The 26,201-nt window shown below is 36.9% G+C and overlaps 4 protein-coding genes across 8 annotated transcripts; 2 read left to right on the top strand and 2 right to left on the bottom strand.

Annotated features, from left to right (window-relative positions):
* Window positions 1-1,857: 1,857 nt before the first annotated feature.
* On the top strand, window positions 1,858-4,238 carry LOC116199946 (eukaryotic translation initiation factor 5A). Its single transcript, XM_031530541.1, has 5 exons — window positions 1,858-2,108; window positions 3,116-3,238; window positions 3,371-3,427; window positions 3,507-3,581; window positions 3,838-4,238. The coding sequence occupies exons 1-5, from the start codon at window positions 1,986-1,988 to the stop codon at window positions 3,937-3,939; spliced, it is 480 nt and encodes a 159-aa protein (XP_031386401.1). The 5' UTR covers window positions 1,858-1,985; the 3' UTR covers window positions 3,940-4,238.
* A 205-nt stretch (window positions 4,239-4,443) lies between these two features.
* On the bottom strand, window positions 4,444-8,550 carry LOC116199892 (isopentenyl phosphate kinase). Its single transcript, XM_031530474.1, has 12 exons — window positions 8,275-8,550; window positions 7,688-7,918; window positions 7,315-7,412; window positions 6,581-6,623; window positions 6,350-6,411; window positions 6,160-6,216; window positions 5,706-5,741; window positions 5,532-5,609; window positions 5,141-5,207; window positions 5,012-5,074; window positions 4,800-4,903; window positions 4,444-4,718 (listed from the first exon to the last, which is right to left on the bottom strand). The coding sequence occupies exons 1-12, from the start codon at window positions 8,336-8,338 to the stop codon at window positions 4,620-4,622; spliced, it is 1,002 nt and encodes a 333-aa protein (XP_031386334.1). The 5' UTR covers window positions 8,339-8,550; the 3' UTR covers window positions 4,444-4,619.
* A 596-nt stretch (window positions 8,551-9,146) lies between these two features.
* LOC116199849 lies at window positions 9,147-13,160 on the bottom strand. 4 transcript variants are annotated; one of them, XM_031530403.1, is made up of 11 exons: window positions 12,830-13,160; window positions 12,241-12,315; window positions 11,671-12,044; window positions 11,406-11,489; window positions 11,070-11,306; window positions 10,762-10,897; window positions 10,498-10,660; window positions 10,290-10,415; window positions 9,981-10,175; window positions 9,771-9,893; window positions 9,147-9,638 (listed from the first exon to the last, which is right to left on the bottom strand). In XM_031530403.1, exons 3-11 carry the CDS (start codon window positions 11,966-11,968, stop codon window positions 9,504-9,506), a joined length of 1,497 nt encoding a protein of 498 aa, XP_031386263.1. In that variant the 5' UTR covers window positions 11,969-12,044; window positions 12,241-12,315; window positions 12,830-13,160; the 3' UTR covers window positions 9,147-9,503. The 4 variants fall into 4 exon arrangements, with proteins under 4 accessions (XP_031386263.1, XP_031386262.1, XP_031386265.1 ...); XM_031530402.1 differs by having other exon boundaries at window positions 12,241-12,310; XM_031530405.1 differs by lacking the exon at window positions 12,830-13,160 and adding an exon at window positions 12,420-12,741.
* A 9,005-nt stretch (window positions 13,161-22,165) lies between these two features.
* LOC116199835 (probable protein S-acyltransferase 22) lies at window positions 22,166-26,124 on the top strand. Of its 2 annotated transcripts, none has more exons than XM_031530383.1 (9): window positions 22,166-22,546; window positions 22,645-22,758; window positions 23,147-23,527; window positions 23,859-23,927; window positions 23,999-24,070; window positions 24,280-24,408; window positions 24,549-24,629; window positions 24,850-25,044; window positions 25,208-26,051. In XM_031530383.1, exons 1-9 carry the CDS (start codon window positions 22,505-22,507, stop codon window positions 25,874-25,876), a joined length of 1,752 nt encoding a protein of 583 aa, XP_031386243.1. In that variant the 5' UTR covers window positions 22,166-22,504; the 3' UTR covers window positions 25,877-26,051. The 2 variants fall into 2 exon arrangements, with proteins under 2 accessions (XP_031386243.1, XP_031386245.1); XM_031530385.1 differs by lacking the exon at window positions 22,166-22,546 and having other exon boundaries at window positions 22,695-22,758; window positions 23,147-23,223; window positions 23,306-23,527; window positions 25,208-26,124.
* Window positions 26,125-26,201: the final 77 nt, after the last annotated feature.

Raw genomic sequence — 26,201 nt, 5'->3', positions numbered from 1 at the left:
AACGAATGATCCACAAATTATGTTGTTTAAAAAAATGAAAAGATTATTTTTTAAAGAAAGTTAAAAAAAATGAAGAAAATAATGATCAATTATCCAAACTCATATCTGTTTATTTTAAAAATATTAAAAATTTTAAAAGAATCTTTTTTTAAAGAAATTTAAAATAATCAACAAAATAATAATGGATCCCACAAATTTATATCTATATATATTTTTAAAAAATTAAAAATCAAAAGTTCATTTTCAAAAATTACTGAAAAAATCAAGAAAATAATAATTAGATCTACAATTATATTGTTTTAAAATTTAAAAATTTAAAAATATTTTTTAAAAAGAAATTTAAAAAATCAAAAAAATAATGATTGGTCCCAAAAAATATATTTATATATTTTATAGAATTTTATTTTAATATATTATGTTTAAGAAAATTCAAAAAATCAAGAAACTCCACTCACCACCACATCCGCTTTATATTATATATAGCTAGGTATAGATATATAAAATTATAAATAGATATAGATATAGATAAAATTTATGGTAAATTATACTGGTGGTCCAAAAATTTTTAATAATGTATCAGGTTGGTCCAAAAAGTTTTTTTTGCTACTTGATGGTACAAAATGTTTTAAAGTTGTAACATGATAGTACAAACCGTTATCTCACCATTGACGCAGTCAAGCGAAGCTGACGTGGCCGAAACGTGGCTCTGATATGTTTTTAGGAGTTGGTGGAACATTACATGATGGTTCAAACTCTTTTGAAGTTGTCACTTAATGATCTAAAATGTTTTACAGATTTAACATAATAGTACAAAATATTTATTTAATTAACTTAAAGGTCCATCTATATCGATGGCGAGATGACGATGTCAATAACGAGATAACGGTTTGTACTATTATGTTACAACTTTGAAATATTTTGTACCATCAATTAGCAAAAAAAAAATCTTTGGACCAACCTAATACATTATTAAAATTTTTTGGACCACCAGTATAATTTACCCTAAATTTAAGTGAAAAGAAAAAAGCAAATGCATGTTTTTATTAAAAAAATTAGAGTAAATTGCACTGGTGGTCCAAAATGTTTTACAAATATTTCATTATGGTTCAAAATGTTTTTTTTTCGCTACATGATGGTACAAAATGTTTCAAAGTTGTTTCATGATAGTACAAACCGTGAATTGGCCCTAACACCGTTAACATTTTGCTGATGTGGCACGTCCTATGTGTCATTTTTATTACGTGGAACCAATTATAGTGCGCCACATCATTTAAGAGAAAATAAAATTTTAAAAAGTCCAAAAAAATACAAAAAATAATTAAAAAATACAAAAAAAGAGTAAAAATTTAGAAAAAAATATTTTAAAATTTTGAAAATTATTTTTAAAAATTTTTAAATTTGTAATTATTTTTTAAATTTTAAAAGATAATGTTAAAAAAATTTTATAAAAATTTTATATTTAATATTATATTTTTAAAATTTAATGTTAAAATTACTTTTAATTTAAAATAATAAAAATTATTTTAAATTTAAATTTAAATTTTAAATTAAAAGTTTAAAATTATTGTATAAGTTTTAAAAATTTAAAATTATTTTTAGAATTTTTTTTAAAAGTTTTAAAATTTTTAAATTTTTAGAATTATTTAAAATTTTTCGACCACGTCAGCGTTAACTTGACGGCGTCAAGCTCGAGTTGACGGTTTGTACCATCATAAAACAATTTTGAAACATTTTGTACTATCATGTAATAAAAAAAACTTTTTAAACCATAATAAAATATTTATAAAATATTTTGGATTACCAGTACAATTTATCTAAAAAATTAACCAGAAAAATCAGAAGATAACAATATTCTAGGGGGATCAAATTTACTCACCCCATCATCTCCTTCCAGTTTTTCCTCTGACTGTCTCTGTCTGTCTGTTGGGAGATATATCTCTGTGTGTTCTCGACGACTTCGATCAGTTCGAGCTTTCCCAGAAGCCATGTCGGACGAGGAGCACCACTTCGAGTCGAAGGCCGACGCCGGAGCCTCCAAGACCTACCCCCAGCAGGCCGGCACCATCCGCAAAAACGGTTACATTGTCATCAAAAACCGACCTTGCAAGGTCCATCTCTCTGTCTCTTACAACATTTGTCGTTCAGATTACTGGTCAATTTTGAGCGGCCTGGTCTCTATATATACTGTGCGTGCGATTGCTCTGCCGCCCGGTTTTGATTTCGGGGCGCTTGTTCGTGTTGTTTACATTATCTTCTAGCTTGGAATTGTTGACCCATGTTGTGAACTGCTGTCTTGTGTGGCCATTCAAGCAAACAAGATTCGTCTGTGATAGTTTTGCTTATAATGGACGGATTCAATGGATTCCGAATTCGAAACAATGGACTTTATTTTCCTACACTCTGCCAAAAAAAAAAAAACAAGAAGCTTTTTTCTTTTTTTCTTCTTCCGATCATCACGTCAATTGCTTTGCTTCTCGGCTTTTCTTCCGGGTGCTTGTTGATGGTGTTCCATCATCATCTAGCTTGGCACTGTAGACCCGTGTTGTGAACTGCTGCCTTGCGTAGCCATTTGAGCCAACAAGATTCGTTTTTGATGCTTTTGCTTATAATGCGCGGATTAAACTGATTTAAGAAACCGAAACAATAAACTTTATGCTCATCCACTCGGCAAATAAGGCTGTATCTTCTGGGGAGAAAATGATCCCATTGATCTATTGATTTGGTGGAAAGAATTACGTAAAGATGTGACTTTATCCGGCAATATGAATTAACTGTCAGTTCACAATAGCGAAAACTATTTTTTAAGATGTGTTTCACAATGTGTGCTACACGAGTATGTTCGGGCTGGTCAGTTGTTGTCGATTACGTGCTATTAGATAAATGAGTTCGTGGCGGTTGCATCTTTCAGAATTCATCATTTGCTCTGGTGGAACTGATCAGCTGACTTATCTCTTAATCTCCTACGGCTGTCTCACCAAGCTCTTGATAGTCCATGTTGAGTTTGTCTTTCAGTAATAGCTTATCAAGGAGCTTTCCTTGTATGCTTGAAGAAATTGACAAGATGTGCTTTATTCCTGTAAGGAAGTTTGTGAGGAGATCTCTCTGTTTCATACAGGTTGTAGAGGTTTCAACTTCCAAGACTGGCAAGCACGGCCACGCTAAGTGTCACTTTGTCGGGATTGATATTTTCAATGGCAAGAAGCTCGAAGATATTGTTCCATCATCTCACAACTGTGATGTAATATTTTGCACTTATAATCTCATGATTAAGTATTGTAATATGATTAAAGAAAAGAAGGGAAGAAACCCCTAATTTATGCAGAATTTGCTTGTGTGTTGGTTTTAACATAGTTCAATTGGATTGTTGTAGGTTCCACATGTTACCCGTACTGACTACCAGCTGATTGATATAGCTGAGGATGGATTTGTAAGACCATGGTTTCTTTCTCTTCCTATCTACATTTTGAAAATTTTGAATACTCTGGGTGATGCAATACTGTTTGCAGGTGAGTTTACTGACTGAGAATGGCAATACCAAGGATGACCTGAGGCTTCCAACCGATGAGAATCTGCTTGCACAGGTAATCCGAAGAGTAGCGTTCCATTCTATTGTCTTTACTGTCTCCCATTCCATTGTCCTGCCTAGTCATGTTCTCGCTGCTATTACATGCATTAACCTGTAACCATGAAGACAATTGGCAATCGGTTTCAATGTTATTTAATGCAGCCTTTTCTTTTCCTGGCAAATTTATGTGTTTTCCTATTATTTTGGTATTCTCTGTTGTATTCTACCGAACTTCTAGCATAATTTTGATAATGATTTGATGAACTGTGTAGATCAAGGATGGATTTGCTGAGGGTAAGGATCTCGTTGTCTCTGTGATGTCTTCAATGGGAGAGGAGCAGATTTGTGCTCTCAAGGACATCGGCCCCAAGTAATTCTCCTCTTTGTATTCAGGATCCATTTGCGATGATCCTCTTTGTTATGTTGCAACACTGTCAAAGATGGACAACAGTTGCTCATTTCTTTATCATGTTAAGAGAACCTAGAGGTCATCATCCTGGGTGTATGGATTACATGTTCTTTCCCAACATGAGATGAATTTCCAATGTTGGAATGTTTCTTTTAATTCTATTATGTGGTTCGGTTTCAATAGGCATCTTTTATGATTCTTGTGTTTGAAATTTGCATCATGCAGTTAATATAGCAATCGCTAAGTGAAGGGTTTTAGTTTTGGGAATTGTTGGCGGAACATTCTTTTTCCTAGTAACTGTTCTTGCTGCACTTTTTACATGGTATGGAATGTTCCTGAGTTCGACGTTGCCGAACCATCTGAATACGAGCAGAATATGTGCTTGCTCAAGTGTGCTGTTGGTGCTGATTATAATTGGAACAGATATACCAATGCACAACCAGAGTAGCTCTGAAGGAAGAAACCAATCTTTGAGCCAAAAGCGAGAATATTTGTTATTAAACTTGACCATCCCAAATCCTCTTGTATTACAACTCCACATTTTGATATGTTGTCTGTAAAATTGACACTCCTTAAGCATCTGTCAAGCTTGATTTCAAAATGAATTTGATTCACCGATTGTATTGAGTTGATCATCTCAAGGTGCTATCTGGAAAAACGAACGAGTGTACCAAGCCAGTCGTCGGGAATAACATCTCCTCTCAGCTCCCCTCTTAGGGCCCTTACAGAGTGGTTCGTTGTTGCCTGTAATAGCACGAGAGTCTCTAAGGGGAGAATTTCAAAGTAGCAAAGAGAGAGAGAGAGAAGGGATGTGAAATTTTTTGCCTTGACAATGTAAACATCAATTCCAAGTTTTGCGATCATTGCAGCTTCTGATATCTTAGTCATCATCCCCCCAGTTGTGTCATGGGCTGCCACTGTTATCTCAACTGTCCAATGAAAATTTGGATATTATCAACTAATTTCCTCGCCTATAAAAATTTGCATCTGTGGCATAGGTACGACTGTAGAGAAGCACAGAGTATGGATCTACTGACCTTGCCTGCTCGAGTCTTTGAGTCTAGGTTTCAGGACGGACCAGCTCCCATCTTCATTCACAGCTGTTGAAACCACAAAATGAATACTCCAATTCAAAAATATAAGCGGTAAATTATATGGATGCTCACCAATCTCTCTCAGGAGCACAGCACCAGGTTCGGTTGGCGGACGATCATATACCCCCAGAACATCTGTCTTGATGTTAATAGGATAACGTGGTATAGTTTGGTGAACTTAAACATCCGGCATATCCATTCAGATGATTCACAAAGAAACGAGAATGAACTAGCCCTATGCTAAAAACAAGAAACTAAATCCATTCAGTTGCATTTCCAGTTTCTACGAGATCGGGACCAGTCAGAGGTCCAGTTACTTGTGGGATTGGTCCATCCCGATGTATCGGCTCTTAGAGCTAGCTATGATCAGGGTGAGCTGCAAATAGTCGTGGAGTTCAATGTTAGGAATTATTTTAGCAGGTCAATGCAATGGTAATGCAAATCTTTTCACGCATAAGGATACGAGAAAAACCACATAATCGGGTTTCAAATGTTCTGCCAGGTAACGAATGATGACATCTCCGCTTAATATGGTACAGCCCTAATTTGGAAAAAAGGACAAGTAATGCAGTTAAATAATGAGAAGAGAGTTGAAAAATTAACTATCTTCTACTAAGAAAGTCACAAGGCTAGAAACCTGTGCCTCATCGAGCACAGCATCTCCATGCAGGACCTGGAAAGGAAATAACAACTTCGACAAATTAGATCAACTTTGAATCATAAGCAACTGCATATATGAACATGGAAATGCAAATAATTCAGATGAAAAACTTGAAAATTGCAGGAAGATGAAACTAGCAGAACTAATCATATAGGACCATTTTCTATTCTATACAAATGAAGGTGCTCTTGGCTCGACATCCTTTGTTCTGTTTATATATGGCCGTGCCTAAGGGCATATTGGTCAAAGGAAGGGCATTTCCCATTTTTATACAAAACATAAAATTCTCTTTTGATCCAATCAAGAAGGTAAAAAGGACAAAAATATTCCAAGAAGATAACCCGCATCCCATAATACAGAGAAAAAGGATAAGAGTAAGTTTTTACAGCATTATCACATCATATAGAAAATAATAAGAATTCATACTTACAGGCACAAAACCAGAATCAAGAGCCTTTGTAACAGTGGACAAATTTGCTGAGCCAAACTGGAAGAAAAAATATGCATAAGAATTAGAAGGGGAAAACACAACAATATCACTTATCCGAAAAAGGAAGGGAAAAAAAACACAATGATATCGAAGAAGCAAAGGGTGAGTTTCCAGGTGGATGGGATCAAACATTTCTTTGACAGGTTGACCATCCGCATGAAAAAGGAGACATTCCGATGGCAGGAAGGCTCTCTGCAGGAGAAGTGGACAAGAAAGCGGCATTGAAGTGTGCTCATTTAATGACAAATGGGGTGCAACATGTTAATAATCCAATAGATAGGGACAAGAAACATTATAAAACTGCTGCAACATAGAATCGTATGCTGGTGTAGCAATTATAGAGTAAACATAAGATGAGTACCTCTAGCGAGGGCTCTAACAATTTCAAGATTCAGTTTGGTTACCTGAAAATGAGTAAAACAGAACACAGTTCAGAAATTTGAAGGATTCACTTCCATAAAGAAAGAGGAGCTGACAACAATCTCAAAGCATGAGAAACAGGTGTACATGCAAGAAAAGGGGCAGAAAAAATCATGAATTATTATAAACGGTAAAGATGAGAACCATGAAGGGAATAATGGAATGAATAATATGAACAAATGGTTGCAGAGAAGACACCACAGAACTCGTCGAAACTGTAGTGCTATAAGTTGACAAACCACATAATGAGTCAACATTTTTCCGCAAGATATTCTCATAAGGTATATAGGATAGTATAAGTAACTCCAGCAATCAGAAAATAGAAAGGACACAAAATATTTTTATATTATATTATTTATTATACAGAAAAATTGCGCTTAGGATGTATAAGACATTTTCAGCTGTTCCTCTATGAGAACGAACACGCAACACGTAAACTGCAACTTGCAAGAACACACCAAAATGTCAGGTCCAAAAATACTAAATATGAAAATTAGAAGATAATCTGAGTGATAAGATAGTCACAGCATCAGTGAAATGGAGAAAGAAGGCCATTCGACTTTACATGGACCCATTACAGAAGATAAACACCAGAAAAAGCAAACTGCTTGACACGGACAATCAACATGAAAAGGAAACAGTAAGCAAATTAATCGAAGCTTCGTAGATTTTTACTGATATTCGTGTGGCAACAAAACCCGCTTTCACTAGGGGGCGCTCCAGTCCTCCTTTGTGAACCCCAGATTTGCTAGCCTGGAAATGCCCAAAAGAACCTGCAGCCACATTGATATATTCTCAGAATATAAGCTGGGAGAAGCCAAAGCCTCAGGCATCACCTTGAAGGATGTACTCTAAGAAGCAACTACAGGTGGATTTTCTCCATGAAAGGAGTCCAAAGATTATATCAGAACTCTAATTGACCTGGCTCGTTCATGTTAAAAGTTTCCAACGATAAATATCCAGATGAGAACATTTAATAAAAAGTGCAGCTTGACGAACATTAGGCAATAAAATGCCAGCAATGCAGATAGTCCACTGTCTCAATAACCTGCTCCATGCACCACAATGAAGTTGCTTAGCTCCATCAACTCTTGATCTCCAAAATCATCGACGTTGAGGGATATTTCTGAACATTCAGCTCTCTTACTCCAGTCCATTCCAACACCCTTTGGTAAAGATGAACCCGACACCATTGCCTCCCTCAGCTGTGAAGCAACTATCTCGAGACCTTCTTCATTAGTTTTCTCTATCTCATTTTTGCAGGTAATTGCTGCTCCTCCTGCATCATAAACATCACATACGAATCCATAGAATCAAACACGCTTGGCTAAAAAGACACTTCTCGGTTTAATGCCAGCACTTGTACACTACAACCAACTATGAAACTGCACGCAGTAATCGTTATTCAGAGTTGAATCCAACTTATTCCCTCGATTTGATTCACACTAGCTCTTATGCATATCAGTCAGTTCCGAGAAGCAGATTGCCAAGTCTGGTTCTCGGCTGAACATGCGGCCAATCTTTGATGGATTCTAGATGAAATTCCAGCTCACTTCAGTATACTAATGCATCCAACCCGCAACAGAACATGAAACAAAACCACTTGGGAAGATGAAAATGAAAGAAAACACAAACCCAGTTTCACGATGCAACGGATTGGTCTGCTGAGGCGGTGGTGGTTGGTTTCGCTGAAATCCATGCTGCCCTTTATTGGTCTTTCGAGCTATCGCTCGGTTGAGCAGAAAAGTTCCGATCTTTACTCGTCTGAGCTGCAGTCGAACAGAAATGATTCATGGGTCAATTTCTTGAGTCTTTGCTCTTTCCCTGAATGCCCCCAACCTTTTTGTTAATTGCGATTAGCACCCTGATTTTGCTGAAATTTCCTTCAATTAGTCATCGACAGAACCTCCCAGTATGTCTGTTCTATCTTGTTTCTCACGCACGTAGCAGGGGCGAGCTGAATTTCAGGTTCTGCTTGATTAATCCAATGCCTGGAGATGGACAGCCGACTTCCTCGGTCGTGAGTGCCCGCTGAGTAGTTTGTTATAGTACTAATGCTAGAAAAATGTAAGGATGACAGTTGTTTTTCCTAACGAACAATAGTAAGGAATTCAAGCTTACTGAGGGATCAGAAGGGTCGACAATCGGAATATTTCAAAATGTTCTTCTTCCTGAAAATCTGAACCTTCACCGTGTAGTGGCGAATGCAGGTTTTAAGGATGCTGCTAGTACATTGAGATGAGTTTCATGTCCACCACATTGATATTCACCTTATTATCAGAGCGCCGGCAGAGATCACTGCTCAGGCACTGGCCTCGCAAGCCTGCTCACGCTCTCAAAACTAACCGGGAAACACCATTAACAAGAACAGACCAGCTCTTTTTACAATGTCTTGCTGACAGAGGTAAGTCATCCCCAAGTCTTCAATTGCGATTACTTCTGTCACAAGTTCGTTGCGGTTTAAGTCCATCTAATAATTTTCATGTTTTAGATTTTAAAACAGGCAATTATCGAGAACATAAATATACCATTAGATGGATTCTTTCACACCAAGTGGAATGAATTAGAAGTTGCCGTGATTTCCTCAATGCAATAATCAACATTAAACTCATACTTGAGCATAATCTACAGTAAACAATGAATGGAATCGACTATCTGTAAAATGTGCTGAAGGCAACTCGATTGTGCTTGCAGGGTCTCAAATGCATTGTTTCGCAAATGCAGACCCCTCCATTTGTGCCTTCTACGCTGAAAATAGGCCAGAACAGTCTGTGCAGATAAAACACCGCGGGGGGGGGGGGGGGGGGGGGGGGGGGGTGGTGTGTTACTTCCTTTCTGGGGATCCGTCCACTGCTGCTTCATCGTCAGTCATGTCTTTCGAGGAATAAGTATTCATCAGCAGTTACAATTCTCGGTATCTGACCATGATTGATGAAATCGATCTTGTTCAGGCGTACACAGCAGAGGACTTGTTCAGGCAATTCCTCTGGCTTTTGGGCCTGTTGAAACCGAAAAAAAAAAAAAAAACACCCAGATTTCAGTTTCAACCAAACAGCTCGATTACACTATCAAATGATAAGCACAGCACCATGCCTTCATCTCACTAACTTTCTGATCGAGTGTTGGTTTACCTGGATAGTCAAACTAAGATGGATAATTCCATTTGTTAACCGTTCCCTGAAAGCCTCTAGGCCTTTTCTTGATATGAAGCTAAACCGATGTACATCAAGATCGATCTCGAAATAATTAGGTCCCTGCAGTAAACATCGACAGGGTGTTATGTTCACTCCAGAGTTGTCCAGAAGTTTGGTTATCATCATTAGCAGGATTTCTTTCGTTACCCGATAGAAACTGTGCTGGGGACGTGAAAGAACTGGTTTTTCGTTGTAAGCTTGCAAGAGCTTCCTCTCAGTTGAGCCCAGCTGAAGGTCCTCAGGATTTATGACGCCCGCCAAAATCTTAAGCCTCTCCCTGAATGGAACTAAGCTTTCCTTCGCAAATCCTTTGACCTTTTCCATATCATCCTTGACCAATCTCTGAGAAGTGCACTTTCAGTTACTACTTCAAAGCATATACCAGAGATGAAGGCCGGTTCGTGAAAATGTTCCTAGAACAGTAGAAGGTAAGCAGGAACGAATATTTGTGTATACCTTGATACTGTCCTGGAAACCAGGAGAAATCTCAGCATCAAAGTTCTCGTTTAATCTGAAATACAAAACGAGGCTCATTCCTTCCCCATCGTTCTCACCAAACATGGTGGCAGGGTAGGTCGGAACCTGCGACAATAAACGGCTTCAGCTAATTTCATAATCAAACAGGAAAAAGAAAATGAGGGTCATGAAGAGTGTTGAACAGGACCTGTATATTAACGATCAAAAGAGGAGGCACTTTCTCGTGTGGTTTTACAGAAGGAAGATCGAGTTTCTGTGCAATGTGATGCATTTTCTGCAGGCAGACAAATAAATCGACTCCTATCGGGATATAAGGGCTGCAACCTGGAGCCGGGTATTTCCTTTTATCCCTGCATCATAAATTTTAATAAGATCATTTAGCCATTTAACTGAACAAAACTTGAGTTGTGTTGGAAGACCAATTCAGATAATGTAAATATGCATGGCATGCCTGAAGTAGTTCTCGCCACGGAGTTTAAAAACCGAAGGTGAAACCTCGGACCAGCTCCCTGGTGTTGGCTTCTCCCCCTTAAAACGTGGTATTTGGAGCCCTCCTCGGGGCCGATACACAATTCTCTCTGATGTACCTGAATAACACCTTAACTGCAACATCAATGACTGCAGACATTTTCCTGGAATTGTAAGAACCAAACCGACCCTACAACATTGTGATCTGAACATTTGACACGCCTTATTTCTGTCATTCAAAGAAGTATAATTATAGATTTGGACAACGTATCCTGTTCGTTGAGGACTTACAATACTCAGTTGATTCCTCTCCGCCGTAGGATTTCCTCTTCACCGGTAATAAAATAACCGTAGATTTCTTCTTCTGAGCTGGATGCATGGGACTTGCGGTTCGATTTTTTTCCCGAGGTTCTTGAACAGGTTCGTCTATTGTTTTGCAACTCTCATGGTATCCATCACACTTATTACTTCCATTAATATCTACAGTGTGAGATGTGTTCTCAAATTGAGCGGCCTGGATAAAACTATCTGCAGGAATTTGAACAAGCTCCCAATTCAGAAAATTTCAAATTGATCAGTTTAACTGCATGGGTGATTAATAGCACAGGTACGAGGACTATCTGTTACCTCCATGTATGCTAATGAAGTCATCGTCAGACTCGGATTCCAGGATGCTGACTGAGTCGAACCATGCTTCATCTTGGCAAATTCCTTCACAAGTACCAACCGAAACCCAAATGTATATTGAGTCTTCATCCAAAATACAAGACTGCTTATTCAAAGGAAAACGACCAAAGCAAACCAGTACTCTCCATTGCTCGATTTAGATTCAAACACAAACAAAAAAGGCAAAACTGATTCGTGAGTTATGATTAACGCAGAGGGAAATTACCATTTTCATCAATTTGGTTTTGACTATGATTCCACTGTAGTTGGGTCAGATGAAACTTCCGGTTTGAGACCTCATGCCTCTTGCTGGCAGGATCTGCAGGGCGTGTATTAAAGTCAAGATGGACGAACTCACTAACGGAGAAGTCACTCACACGGTTCCCAGCACTAGTCCGACGCCTTATCGGCACAATGGAAGAGCATATCTTCCTACGCCATTTCTTGCCCGATGACAGTTTCTTCAATCGGTTCTTTCGTGTTACCAGAACGTGTTTACTTGTAGAAGAGACGCAGCCTCCCATTGTTATGACTTCTGGTCCCTACGAAATTCCATTGCACGTGGAAAAAGAAACTCGAACGACGAATGAAGCCCTGCAACTGCAGTATATTCCAGAAAACATAAACTGAAAATCATCAGTTTCGCAAAGTTCCTGATTAGCCTTAGACGAATCATCAGTCAGATGAAGTTTTTTTGGCAATCTTACACCTCGAGATAATCCTAACTAGGACGCCAAAGTAAACATAGATATATGACTGTCCCTTTGGAACAATCTGAATCAGTATAACCAATTACCCAGACTTGAGCTTTCTCCAGAGAGTCTGCAAATCCTAGCGAAATTGTTGTACCAATCTTCGATCAACCTCTTCTCTCCAAAAAGAAACAAAAAACAAGAGTATAAGAACACTGATCAAATATATGCAAAAGGGTACGCGAACGATGCCGAATCAAAAGAAACGATCGCCGACTCCTACCTGGAGAAAACGAATCAATAACGGGGAAGAAAGAAGGAATATTTGCACTTAGGAAAACGGTTTTAAAGCACAGCAGTGTCATGCAAGGGGCGGTCTCAATCATGGAGAGATTAGAAGGACAAAGAGAATGGAAATGAAGCTGAAAACCAAATTTAATACTAAATAAACCGAACGGTGAGGAGCCACTTTCACAGGTACAACAAAGACAAATGGGCACAGTTCCATGTCTCATGAGAACTCTTCCAATATCCAAACAGGAAGAGAAACAACAACAAAAGCCAAAAATCAAAGACAGAACAATTTCTTTGATGACAGGCAAAACTCTTGACTTCGCCTTCTGCTGCTGTTTGTATTGCTGCAGATGAAACGCGAAAACAAGGGAAGCATAAGCATGGGAAGGTGGAACATACCTCAGGTGCTTGCGCTTTCCTCTCTGAAACTGCAGCAACTCAACAGCTATAGCAGCAGAAGAGAGGAGACGGAGAGAGAATTAAATCTTCTGTCTCTTTCTGCTGCTTCTCCTATCCTTCTTCTTCTTCTTCCTCTTCTTCAGATGAATCTCTTCTTCCCTCCCATCCCACGTGTATTCATGTCTCCATGAACTCGAACATTACATTATATACATATATATGGCCATGTATTATGTATTGTTATAAAATAGGACACACACACACATATATATATGCTATATGTATATGTGAAAATAAACTTGTGCGTTTTCTTAAAGAGCAGAGCAGGTCCTGAGCTTTTGAATGCCTTCTGATTACGAGGACTCCGTAAATATCTTTTATTGGAGGAGAGACAGATAATTGCCATTTGAACTGTATTTTAATTCATCACGGTTAATGGTCCAAAAAATCATGAATTTTGATCACTTTTTTTTTAAAATTTTGACACGAATTTTATTTTTTGGTAGAACATGAACTATGATTTTCTTGTCAAGTTAGGCATCTATGTCATTTCTCATCCATTTTGCTGACACGATAGAAAATGATGCCTACATAGCAAACGGCGTTATCCCATATTAGCAAAAATAATAAAAATTTAAAGAAAAAGAAAAAAGAAAAAGAGAGATGTTTTAATTGGAGAAAAAGTGAGGGGCCCAACTAGGCACCATTACTTCGATTGGAGCCATCGGTGACCTCAGAGAGCATCAACTAGGGAGTGGTGATCAGGATCGATGCCCTACCTGCTGAAATCGGGATAATCCCCAAAGGTAGTGCTTGGGATCGAGACTCCACCCGTCAGAATCAAGAGAACTCCTATTTGATGATTCTCCCGATTCCGGTGGGTAGATCCTTGATTTCATCCACCACTCCCCTGACTAAGCTAGTCGGTGCCTTTGAGGGTCACCGGTGACTCCAATTGGGAGGAGGTGGCCTATCCTTTCTCCGATCAATGACTTTCTTTCTATTTTCCTTTAAGTTTTAAAATTTTTGCTGAGGTGATATAATACCATTTACCACGTAAACACCGTTCTATGCCAAATCCGCAAAATGAATAAAAAATAATACGGATGCCTAACGTGACCAGACAATCAAGTTCATGTCTTTTTTTGCCAAAAAATAAAGTTAGTGTCAAAATTAAAAATTGAGCTAAAATTCATGTTTTATTAGGTCATTAACTCGATAAATAAATAAATATAAATGAATATAGTTTTCTTTTCTCAGTTTCCACACGTAGTAATTAATGAGCCATAAATTTTTGGGACCATCCAGTACATGCAGGCCTCGTCGTGACGTGAATTCAGAATGTGAAGTATAATAAGTCAATTGGAAATTGGAGAAAATATTTCTTGTAGTTATCAAGTTTAATTTGATTTAGACCGAATTTCAGATCTAAGCTTGAATTATTGCAGCCGTTTTGTTTTAATTATTCTCGTTTATGCCAAAATTAGGTGAAGTTAACCAAAGAGTTTAGGTGAAGGGCACTCTTTCGTTTGATGCATTTTGACTGACCCCACACGCGTCGTAATAATAGCGCTAGCTTTCTTCGGTTGATCAATAAAATTTCTTCAAAAATTTTAAGGATTCATACAATCAATCGATTTTGTCAACTAATTGTTTACTGAAATTTATTATCATTCCTTGCTCAAGCATCGATCAATTTGATCTGCCTTGACAACATGACATTTATAAAAGATCTCGAACTCAATTTTATAATTATTTTAAAAATTTTGAAAAAAGATGTTTTTTGACACCAATATCTAGAGAAGAAGTAATTAAATGCTAATAATAGTAATAACATGGGGAAGACAGAGAAAGTGCTGACAACCATTAATTGGATAAGAGCAGTAGCTTTACTTCATGTCTCATCTCAAATACAAAAATAAAAATAAAAATAAAAAAGTAAAAAGATATTTCCTCTCATTTAATTATAATACAGTTAACCAAAAGGAAACCCAAAAAAAAAGAGAGAGAGAAAAAAAAAACAGACGGTCGATGAGGCTTTTGCTCACGTAATTTCCTAAAAGAAAAAAAAATAAAAAATTTCAACTATGATTAGTGTTATTCATTTTCTTGATAAATTGTATTGTTATTATTATTCTTCTTTTTACATGTGTTTTGTTATTATTATGAACTGTATGCATAAGGTAATAGGATCTTTAATAATTAATTAAGACTATAAAAAAATAGTTGTTTTTTCAAAGCGCAAAATGGCCAGAAAAGTCTGTATATGTTGCGCGTTCATCCGTGTTTGATAGTTGACTATGTCTTTTGACGATAGACTCTATTAAATTTTAATGATCTAATGATTAGTTTTTCTTATATTGGTTAGATATTACGGCACCTCATTGTGAACCCCTATTACACAATACATTAAGCTAAGGCAACGTATCGACGTACATAGTTACCGCGGTACGTGTCATCCGGTCGAGCCAAGTATTCTTCTTAATAAGTTTACGATCACCCATTACTCAATAGGTTGATACGTTGGGTTTACATATTATGGGCATTTTAGTTATTCAAACTAGTGTTTCGACTTACACAAAAAAATGAAAAGGAATTTTAAATTGAGTGAGTTGCCCAAGTCCATGTGAATAAAAACCTAAAATTCTCTTCATGTCAGCATATGTTATACTATAACGTTGACGATGAAATACTGATGGCAGATTTAATTCATTTGAACTTCGGTGTTGTTAGATGAGTTACCAAACAGAATTGACTTATTTCAGTTAACTCTCAAATTTCGTTCACAAAAAGTCTTCGTCAAAAAAAATTGCGAGCATCACGCATATATTATGGTAATGCAAAACACTTTCCATGCTTGGATATTTATTTTTCAAATGATTCAAAAAGTTGCCACATTATTGTTTGGTTAATGTTTGAATTTCGAACATCTCTGAGTTTCTCCATTTTAGGTAATTTCTATTTTTCTACATTCTTTTTACAATTATTTTTTAATTATAAAGGACGTCTAAAGCCTAATACAATAAAAGAGAAATCATAAATAACTAATAAAGGGGTACGGATAGTCCCACTAAATATCGAACATGTGACCTCTATGCACCATTACGTTATACTCTCTTTTGATTTTATTTTATTTTTTTACGGTTATTCCGTTCTCATCAATTTTCTCAAAAGTCCGAGTTAACCGGCTTTACGTTAGCTATAGAATTCTCGAGGTTGACTCCGAGGTGATTCGCGGTATAGTTGTCGAAATTAAAGCTTGATATTATTATATCCTTAAGGTTTTTTAGGGTTTTAAGGTACAGAGAGACCGGCATACTTTCGTCAAATACCTATTGTGCGATGGATGGAAACTCGTGTTCAAATTTGCTAGCGACAAGAGTTTTTCTCCTTCTCTTATGAGTCCATTTTATAGTGTCCCAATATTCGGTATTCCAAATGAATTGGACTTCACGTTGTTAAAAGACTTCTGCATTGCTATTAACTTCTTCATAATTGGATTTCGACCCATACCCTAGAACAAATCTAAGAAAAACGCCAACATGGGAGAACGAGTTTCTTTAATATATTTTTCAGTAATTTCTGTCACCTGATAAAATTCCAATGTTTAAAAGAAAATTAAAATGAAAAGGCGAAAAAGTATATCTTCCCATTTTTTTGGCAGGTACGTGTTCCCAATCAGAAACTAAATCGATTATTAGATTATTATATTAATTATCTAATTAAAAAATAATGATGTGCGTAGCCCACGGATGTGTTTTTCTTTTGTTTGTCAGGCTTTTCATATTAGTGCAGTTCCTTTGGCAGCTATATATATCTTGCAAACCTTTTTCCTCTTTATTTAGAAAAAGCAGAACCAACGAATTAATTAATGGGTACACTTGCACATCAATTTCATCGTCAACATACTTTCGATGAAAGCATATTATGATTCACGTGTAAGTGCATAGTCAGTATTTAAGATTATTCATTTTTATCTGATTCAACGTCCTTTTTTTTTTAAACGAGTGTCATATCATTTCAAGCCATAAATAAATATGTACAGTATCTAAAAAATTACAGCAACCGATCATCGGTGATAAACATAAATCAGTACTACTATTACGACTATAATAATATACGCATATATTAGTATCTATGCTTTAGCAGGTCCATAAATATCTTATCATTTCCGTATATATACGCATATATTAGTATCCATGTATAAGTGGCCTAACTTTCATTAATTGAAGCTATTATGGCCGCAAAGGGGGGAGATGTTGCGAGTCAAGGACTGTCAACATCACACCAAACCACTCGATGGAGGAAAAAGGAATCAAACCAAGAAACTCACTTTCATGTATATAATACATACATTCAAATAATAAAAATTTCTCTATGTAGACACAAAAACGATTGCTTTCAACCAATTTATACTCAACACGCTTCCCTTATCACTTTCGAAGTTGTTAGCCACAAAGCATAATGTATATTCATATCTAGTATCTAGGTGCGTGTACATATATATATATATATATATATATCTAACGTATGGGAGGAAAGTAGTCTCATTTAAGTAATTAATTGAATTTAGATATATGAGATTATTCAGACGTCGACATCTCCACTCTCGAAAAGACATGATGCATATATATATATATATATATCATGTGTATTTTCCGGTGTGCTAGCTCTATTCGTTTATCTGACACTTGTTTGCTCGTATGCATGGGATAGAGATTCTGGCGTGTTTGGTATTAGAGTTAAGTAGAGTTAAATTTTGATTTTAATTAGGTTGTAATAATTATGTTATTGAATAATGAGAAAAAGTAATGAATAGTTAAGAGAGAGTAATTATTATGTTGTTGAATTGAAGATAAGTGAAGTAGTGTTAAAACTAAAGTTAAAATCGATTTGTGAAATCAAACAAAGAACTCGCGCGAGAGAGAGAGCTTCTATATTATCGACTTAAGAAATGATGTATTAGGTATAATTAAGTAATATATAAGCTTAAATGATCGTTTGGGGTAACTTATATATAAAACAAAATTAGAAATTTTTTGAGTTCGTGAGAAGAATCTCGAATGATGCTTCATGGTATAGCTTTTCTTTCTAGGGTTTGGACAAAATCCAACAACTCTGATGGAAGTCTGTCCGTGAAAGGGTCACAAATATGAGTAAGTGGAGAGTCATCTAATTGAGAGCTAAGCCCATTAGTTTATTTGTCAATTATATTCAATTGAGGACACGAAATTGGACCTAACATAAATTAAGATATGCCCATAAAAAATAAAAAAAGTGCTTCCTTTTTTTAATTAATTAAAGGAAAAATTACACATTTAGTTCTCTAACTTTGGACGTTTTTCTATTTTAGTCCATTTTCTATTTTTTTATCATTTAGATTAGGGGTGATCGGTTCCGGGTACCCTTTACTTTTCACGATATTCGGACCCTACCCTATAAGGGACAAGTTCCAAAATTTTGGAACCGGACCCTATCCTGTTGAATCTTGAAACTGAAACTTACCCGGAACTTGTATTATATCACAGGTTATGAGTACCCTATCGGAATCTGTAAATTTTTTTCTTTCTCTAAATAAAACCGAAAATGTCACATATATAATTAGTAATCACGCCAAATGGAATATCAACAAAATTTAGATTAATCCACAAAAAAAATATGTCTCATCAATCCAATAACAAAATTAAACATCCATAATACGATCTCATACAACAAAGTGTCTCTATTCTGATTTATTAGAGGAGACAGTAACTTTCTCTATATTTTAATAAATAACCGGTTCCGGGTACCTTGTAGGCAGGAATTGGAATCGGAACTGGTTTTCACCGATTCCTGATTTTAATACCCAGAACCTACCATATTTTCAATACGAACTACCCGGATCCTATGCTAACGGGTAGGTTCTGACCGGTTCTGGGTATACCCGGTACCCATGCACACCCCTAAAATTTAGATCATATACCTTTAAATACTTTTATGTTTCAGTCCTTTTTCTTTTTTCTTTGTTCGTTTTCATCAAATACAGCTGATCACTTTTCTATTTTCATCCTTTTATCATATTTTTTATTAGAGAATATTTTAAATTTGATCATCGACCTTTTAAAGATATCCTAATTCTTTTTTTGGTTCAATCTTTTTTTAGTATTAAATATTTTGTTTCTTATACTTCTATAGTTCTACTCCTCAAATTCCTATAAAATACCCACACGACATTTTTTAAATTTATAAAAAATATTATTTTAATTTCAAAAATAAAATCAAAATCTATCATAATATATTTTGAGAGGGCAGATGATAAATTGAGAGGGAAAGAGTCAGTGATAGCCAGTAAGGGACAAAGTCAGACACCACCACCATAAGGGAGGTCACCTTAAGCTTATACCTTCATCTACGATTACACTTTGCAACATTATTCCTTGCATCAAGGTGTATCATGTCCTTACTTAGTATGTCACTACTAGTCTCATAGTTATAGGTGTGATTTGTGGCTATTGAACCACAATCGCCTTTAATTTTTTAATATTTTTTTCATTTCTTTACTAGCAAATTTGGATATCGATTCTCCTAACACAAATCGCTATTGCTTATGGCAACATTGCATGTGACCTAAACGCTCGCCCCAGCTCACTCTCTCGAGTAGGTTCACGATTTTTCTTTTATTATTTTAACATATATATATATATATTTTTATTTTGAAATTAAAATAATAATCTTTTTTAATTTAAAAATATTGTGTGGGCATTTATGGGAATTTGAGGGGTGGAGTATAAGAAAAAAAAACGTTTAATACTAAGTAAAATTTAACAAAATAAAAGAATCATGATAAAAATAATTTTTAAAAGTCGAGGACCAAAGTTAAAATTTTTTTAATAAGAAATTTGATGAAATGACCAAAATATAAAAGTAATCAAAGGTGTTGGATAAAAAAAGAATCAAGAAAAAGGAAAAGGACTGAAAGAGAAAAGTATTTGTAAGTATAGGATCTAAATGATAAAAAAATTAAAAAGGACGAAAATAAAAACGTATTCAAAACTAGATGATGAATTGTATAATTTTCCGTTGATTAAATTAACAAACCAATAATTATTGTGTATTGGGGAACAGCTACAAACACCCACTGCCACTACCAATTTTACTCCTTTGCAAGCCTAACCCCTTCTTCCCCCACCAACCCCACGATTAATTGCTTCTTTCCATACATTTTCTGCTAGCCACGGCTCATGATCAGTTCTCATGACCTCTCTCTCCTTTTCTTCGTATTTAATTATTAGATACTCATATAATTTAACGAGTAATGCCAATACTTTGTCTGAAAATGGAAACAACAAATTGAGCTGGTTGAACCTTATATATATATATATATATATATATTGAGAATTAATGCAACTTTATTCCACAAAGATAACCTGATAATTTTCGTCAGTACAACAACCAACTAATGCCAATACATATTGTGTTTAGATCCAAGAAGGGCCGGAGGGGTAATTCATCGAACTTTGAATTATTATTGAGGTTGATTGGGAGGTGGAGTTCAATTCTTAATTGGCATCATATTAGAATGATCCGAGCTGGAATTCTGCGATCTTGAGGGACATTAAAGATATCATCAACCAGTACTAGTCGATAACGTGGCGTCACACCTATCATGAACCTTCTTTAGCTCAATTCGGTTTTTCCTTTCCATTAGATCTCATAGGCTGGATCGCACCCTCCTAGGAATATGATGGATTTTTTTCCTTTGAATATGATAATTGAACATGGAATGAAGATTTAACAATTCCAAAATGGCTGCTGTAATGTAAAGTTAAGAAACTCTTTTTTTTTTTAACTCACAGGAAAAAAGAGACCTTATTTTATTGTATTTATTTGCATGATTTATTATTATTTATATATGTTTCACGGATATAAAGTAATTCCGAAACCCATTGGCCTGCAGCTTTATTTCTGCATCCGTTCTTCAAAGCCCACAAAAGCCTGGGGTAATTTTCGTATAAAATCACCAACTTTCAATTCGTTTTCAAATATATCGTGAACTTAAAACACCAATCTTAAATCCCGTCTCAAATCTACATAAGGTCAATTTTATTTTTTTTCCTAATTGGTTTTCCGGGCATTTGCTGACATGGTGGATGCGGGAATGGCCCCTTGGACAATCGGCCTAGAAGGGCCCAACAACAATGGAGTCCAAATTAATCTGATCGGTTCCGGCCCCTAAATAAATTAATACTATTTTCAATTGTCCTCTTTGGTTACTAATTTACCACCTTACGTTCAAATCAAAGGTTGGACACCATCAATATTCTATGTGAAGTAAGTTGTAATTAATTAAGAATTTAAATATATAGATCAATAAATTAAGAAAGGGAAAATTGAATATATTATATTTTGATAGATGGACTCAGTTTCAGAAGGCCCAGAGTTCAACAGCAGGCCCAGTTAGAGAAGGATGGGCGTGGTGGCTACAACAGGCCCATACTGCGGCAAATGAGCCTTCGAGGGAGGCCCATTGGGCTCGTTTTTTCATGCTCTGCTCCTGACCCGAGAGCGAAATGGACCCAATTGATCACGTGAGAGGATGAGTAATTCGTCCACGTAAGCAACTAGGGAACGACCACTAACGGTGGTTGTCAATTGATTCCCGACTTATTCCTACGTTATTTCTGTGTTTTTACAATCAAATTTTTCATATGTATTTGTGTCGACATATTTATTGGAAATATGCTTTTTAATTTGGACTTCTATGAATTATACTGCGGATTTGGTGGTGTACTACTGAACGAAGCTACTGTCCCTTAATTTTCTTTTTAGATTATAAAGGATGCTTATGAGTATAGTGCAATGAATTTCTCAATTTCTATTATGTTAAACAAATAAGCTAAATCCAATTAAATATTGAAAAATTAATCTAAGTATTTTTTTTTCGATTACAAGAGAGACATGTTGACCAGTATAATGGATTAGAAATGCTATTAGTTAATAAATGGATGCGAATAATCCCACTGGGTATCGAATCTGAAATCTTTTGGTTATTAAGCGAGAATGTGCGCTACTGCGCTGCACCTTTTCGATTAGTTTAATTTAAGCACTTAATTTGAGTAAATATACACTACATTAGATACCTTGATAAATTACCGCATGAAGCATAACCAACTTTTATTTCCTGATGAAATAACCAACTTTTTCTTTTTATATGGTGGAAACATAACAACCCCTTTAAACAGACTCCAAATGATTTACCATAATTAAAGTAAATTATATAAAATATATTACCAGAAAAAAGTAAATTATATAAAATAAATAAATATTTACCTAAAATTGTATCCGTTTCTTTCTCTCTCTGACTCTCAGCCCTCTCACACACTCTTGCCTTTACTCTTCACTCGTGAAATCCTTCCTGGTCTTCTTCACCAACCTCGACGAGACCCGCGACCAAATGGCAATGCAACCTCCTTGTTCGTCCTTTCCGGTTGTTTGTCGGGTCGTTCGGTTCCACAGTAATGTCTTCCTTCTCCCACCTAAGTGAGGGAATGCGAGGCGGAGCCAGCATAAAGGGACATAGCTAAACTAACATCGGGGTCGGTCAGATTTCAACATAAAGTTAGCTCCTTTCCTCATTCCTGGCCGCATTGCTCTGTTTCTCCTCTGGTTCGCAGCTTAAAGCTCACGATCTTGAAAATGAGGAAGCACGGGTGGCAACTTCCTTACCATCCCCTTCAGGTTATTCTCTCCTTTTCCCATTCTTCCTTCTTGTGGGCCAAATCTGTTAGCTTTGGAATCTGACAGTTTCCTTGGATTTTTGTTGTTTTCATTTTAAGGTGGTTGCTGTTTCTGTGTTTCTGGCTCTGGGGTTCGCTTTCTATGTGTTCTTTTTGCCGTTTGTGGGGAAGAAGCCGTTTCAGTATGCTGTGATGGGCATCTACACTCTTCTTGTAAGCCATCTCAGGTTCCCAATTACCGTGCATTGTCGTTTATGGAGTCGTTCTGATCGGTATGCATTGAGATCTACGATGTCTGCGCTAGTTATTCAGCTGAATGCATTTCGTGAATGTGTTTGATAAATTGCCGGGATGTACGGAACACATGACGAGATTTCAGTTTGGCATTGATACTATCTCTTAGTCTGACTCCTAAGATTTGTTTCTTAGTTTGAGTTTGCTAACTATGAGGCTGTCCAGAAATAAGTTTCGCAATTCTAAGTGCAAGTTCGTTTGACTTTCCGAGCATAAATTTCTGGAAGAGCTTTGTCTGCTTTATTCGTGATCCAAGCAAGCGCGTCTGTGATTGGTTGAAACTGAGGAGTTTATTTTCTCTTCCCAGATAACATGTGCCTTCAGCCTATACATATGGGCTGCCGGATCCGACCCTGCTGACCGAGGGGTGTTCAGGTCCAAAAGGTATCTCGAGATTCCAGACAGCGGGAAGCTTGCGCGACAAAAGGATTCTAAACTTGATGGGGAACCGATTTCGTCCATGCAGGAAGCATCTGAAAGCGAACCTGTGGATATGAAGTTAGAGGACTCAGAAGCTAAGCAGCCTGCTTCTCAAAGGACCGGTTCTCCTTCGAAGCGCGGGCATTGCTTCTCCTGGGCTTTCCTCCCTTGTGGTCTTCTCTTTGAGTGTTGTAGTTCAAGAGAAAAATCAAGTGCACGCCATTCAATTGAAGATGAGATGTTCTACTGCAGCTTGTGTGAAGTTGAGGTCCGTGGGTGTGTTAAAAGTTTTCTTTTTGGTCACATCTTGATCATTTTGCGCAATCATGGTGAGAAAATCCGAAGGTTTCACGACGAATGTTGAATTATCTGCAGAATATGTATTCTTCATAAAAGTATGAGAACTTGCCTTTTGTTTCCAATACTTTGGTATAGAAAAGGACTTTGAAATTTGAACGTATTTATTCAGAAGTGAAAAGAGAGAACTGGACATGTTTTCTACAATCAAACAAGTTCGACAAAGGGGAGGAAACATAGCAAGCCTACGTTTATCTTACGCATCTATTGTATCAAAGTTCTTATCATCACTCCTAATGCAGGTTTCCAAGTTCAGTAAGCACTGTAGAGTTTGTGACAAATGTGTCGACAACTTTGATCACCATTGCAGGGTAAAGTGCTCAGTGATTGCGAATGCTTTTGCACTTAATATTTTTCTGATAGAACTCTCCTGTTGTTTCAGTGGCTGAACAACTGTATAGGTAAGAAGAACTACCGGCAATTTTTCACTCTCATGGTCTCTGCTCTCCTCCTGGTAAGTATAAAACTAATAAAAATCTATGTAATAAGAGAACTCGAGTCTCCTCATTTTACCCGAATGGTTCTGCTAAACCAAATATGGACGGACTGGAGAATTGCTTTTACTGACCATAGGACTCTTAATTTTTGAATTATTATCTTCATAGAGAATAATTTTTATCAAGTTTATATTTGTTGACTTTGCACCTTGGATCTGAATTGCAGCTTATTCTACAATGGTGTATGGGTATTCTAGTGCTCATTCGCTGTTTTCTCGAGAGAAAACTGTTTTCTGTTAATATTGCTGTGAAGCTGGGAAGCAGTTTCTCTTTGGCACCATTCGCAGTTGTGGTGGTAAAATATCCTATTCTTGTCCAAATTTCAATTAGTATAAGTCTTCAAGCCCCAAGTACTTGAAATTTGATGAGGACTTCACCGAATATCAGTTGAATTCGTCCCACTATCGAACTAAGGAAAGTCAATCCTTGTCACAGGCAATGTGCACCGTTCTAGCAATGATTGCAACTTTGCCGCTTGCTCAGCTTTTCCTCTTTCACTTACTTCTCATTAAAAAGGTAAGCTTAAAGTGTGCCACTTCACAGACGATTAACATGGGCATACTTTTAGTTTTGGTCGTCAGCTCAATTCCACATCTCTAGTTTAACTTCACTTATAGTACATATGGAAACTCATATATGAACATTATTCCAATTGATATTTCTTGGTTTGAGACCGCTAACTGTTATCACTTGCGCATTGAAATCTTGATTTCACTGTCCTTATAATTCACAACAGGGGATCAGCACTTATGACTACATTGTAGCATTGAGGGATCAGGAACAAGACCAACAAGGAATTGGAGGACAGCAAAGTCAACAGATGTCTCCGATGAGCTCTCTTACTGGACTAAGCAGCACGAGCTCTTTCGCTGCATTCCATCGCGGCGGTGGTGCATGGTGTACTCCTCCACGCTTATTTGTAGAAGATCAAGTAAGTGATTAACTTTCTATTGCGGAGTCGCTGAGGTATTATAGGAGGAAAATATATTGCATTTTTGAAAAAAGGAACATTGTTTAAAAATATAAAATCAAATGAGATGTCTATCTGCTTGCTCATCTGTTTAAATACGGCTGATGTCTCTTCTTTGTTTCAGTACGATGTTGTCCCTCCTGAAAATGCATCAGTTAGCTCTTTCGGCAAAAAGACACTGCAAGAGGAGACGATGAAGAAAAAAAGCTCTGGAGCAGTGAGGATCAGTCCGTGGGCCCTGGCCCGACTGAATGCAGAAGAGGTGTCTAGGATGGCTGCAGAAGCTCGGAAGAGATCCAAAATCCTGCAACCCGTGGTGAGACGAGAAGCCCCATTAGAGCCCGAAAGGCCCGGGAGTAAAAGCAAGCAAACTGTTCCTATGGAGCCTTCAACGAACATTTCTTCTAGAGGCTTCGGCCAAGATTTAGTTGGGCTTCATCTCAACGCGAGGAGTGCTTTCCAAACAAGCCGAGCAACATATAATCCAACCGGGCCAATCGGTTCATCGCCAGAGAGCAGCTTGGACTCTCCCGATATCCGCCCCTTCCATCAACCCTTACCTTCTGTTATAACGGCTGCAAACAGAGGAATTCCAATTCCACTCCCTAGGAATTCAGCCAGTGACGGGTACGAAGCCTCGGGTGGGGAAGACAGCGACAGGGTTCCTTCTAGGTTTACCGAGAGACCGATGAACCGGAGCAGCCGGTTATTCTCCTCTTCGGGTCAGGATGAGAGAGTTGTGAGATTAAAAGGATCGTCTTCTTCCAGTCAGATCATCAGCAGAAAGTTCTAACACCGGCGACATTTCTGTTTCCTCGGGAAGAAACTTTCCTTCCTCTACTGATTGTCCACTACAACTAATTCGATATCTGAAAGAGTGATAACCTTCGAGTTGAAGTTTCAGGATTCGGTTTTCCAGCGAGGTGCCACTCGTTAGTGTTATGATCTTGGTTTAATTCGTAGTTTTATTCGTGTTTCCTAATTATAAATCGAGCGCTTAACACCCATTCGGTAAATCTTATATCTGAACAGCTTGTAATCGACCTTTAAGCACGTCACGATCGGTTAAATCTCGATCTAACTGTGGATAAAATGTGATAACTACCCGACTAATTTAG

This window comes from Punica granatum, chromosome 3 (assembly GCF_007655135.1).
Source record: "Punica granatum isolate Tunisia-2019 chromosome 3, ASM765513v2, whole genome shotgun sequence".
NCBI lineage: Eukaryota > Viridiplantae > Streptophyta > Magnoliopsida > Myrtales > Lythraceae > Punica > Punica granatum.
This window is presented reverse-complemented; position numbering and strand designations above follow the sequence as displayed.

Coding starts and splice junctions, on each gene's coding strand:
- LOC116199946 (XM_031530541.1), top strand. CDS start 1,986: ATGTCGGACGAGGAGCACCACTTCGAGTCGAAGGCCGACGCCGGAGCC. Junction 3,428..3,506: donor ATATAGCTGAGGATGGATTT/GTAAGACCATGG, acceptor TACTGTTTGCAG/GTGAGTTTACTGACTGAGAA. Junction 3,582..3,837: donor ATGAGAATCTGCTTGCACAG/GTAATCCGAAGA, acceptor TGAACTGTGTAG/ATCAAGGATGGATTTGCTGA.
- LOC116199892 (XM_031530474.1), bottom strand. CDS start 8,338: ATGGATTTCAGCGAAACCAACCACCACCGCCTCAGCAGACCAATCCGT. Junction 6,412..6,580: donor TGTTAGAGCCCTCGCTAGAG/GTACTCATCTTA, acceptor CTTCTCCTGCAG/AGAGCCTTCCTGCCATCGGA. Junction 5,208..5,531: donor CCGATTATGTGGTTTTTCTC/GTATCCTTATGC, acceptor ATTAACATCAAG/ACAGATGTTCTGGGGGTATA.
- LOC116199849 (XM_031530403.1), bottom strand. CDS start 11,968: ATGGGAGGCTGCGTCTCTTCTACAAGTAAACACGTTCTGGTAACACGA. Junction 10,661..10,761: donor CGTGGCGAGAACTACTTCAG/GCATGCCATGCA, acceptor TTTATGATGCAG/GGATAAAAGGAAATACCCGG. Junction 9,639..9,770: donor ATCTTAGTTTGACTATCCAG/GTAAACCAACAC, acceptor CGGTTTCAACAG/GCCCAAAAGCCAGAGGAATT.
- LOC116199835 (XM_031530383.1), top strand. CDS start 22,505: ATGAGGAAGCACGGGTGGCAACTTCCTTACCATCCCCTTCAG. Junction 22,759..23,146: donor TGGGCATCTACACTCTTCTT/GTAAGCCATCTC, acceptor TTCTCTTCCCAG/ATAACATGTGCCTTCAGCCT. Junction 24,071..24,279: donor TGGTCTCTGCTCTCCTCCTG/GTAAGTATAAAA, acceptor TCTGAATTGCAG/CTTATTCTACAATGGTGTAT.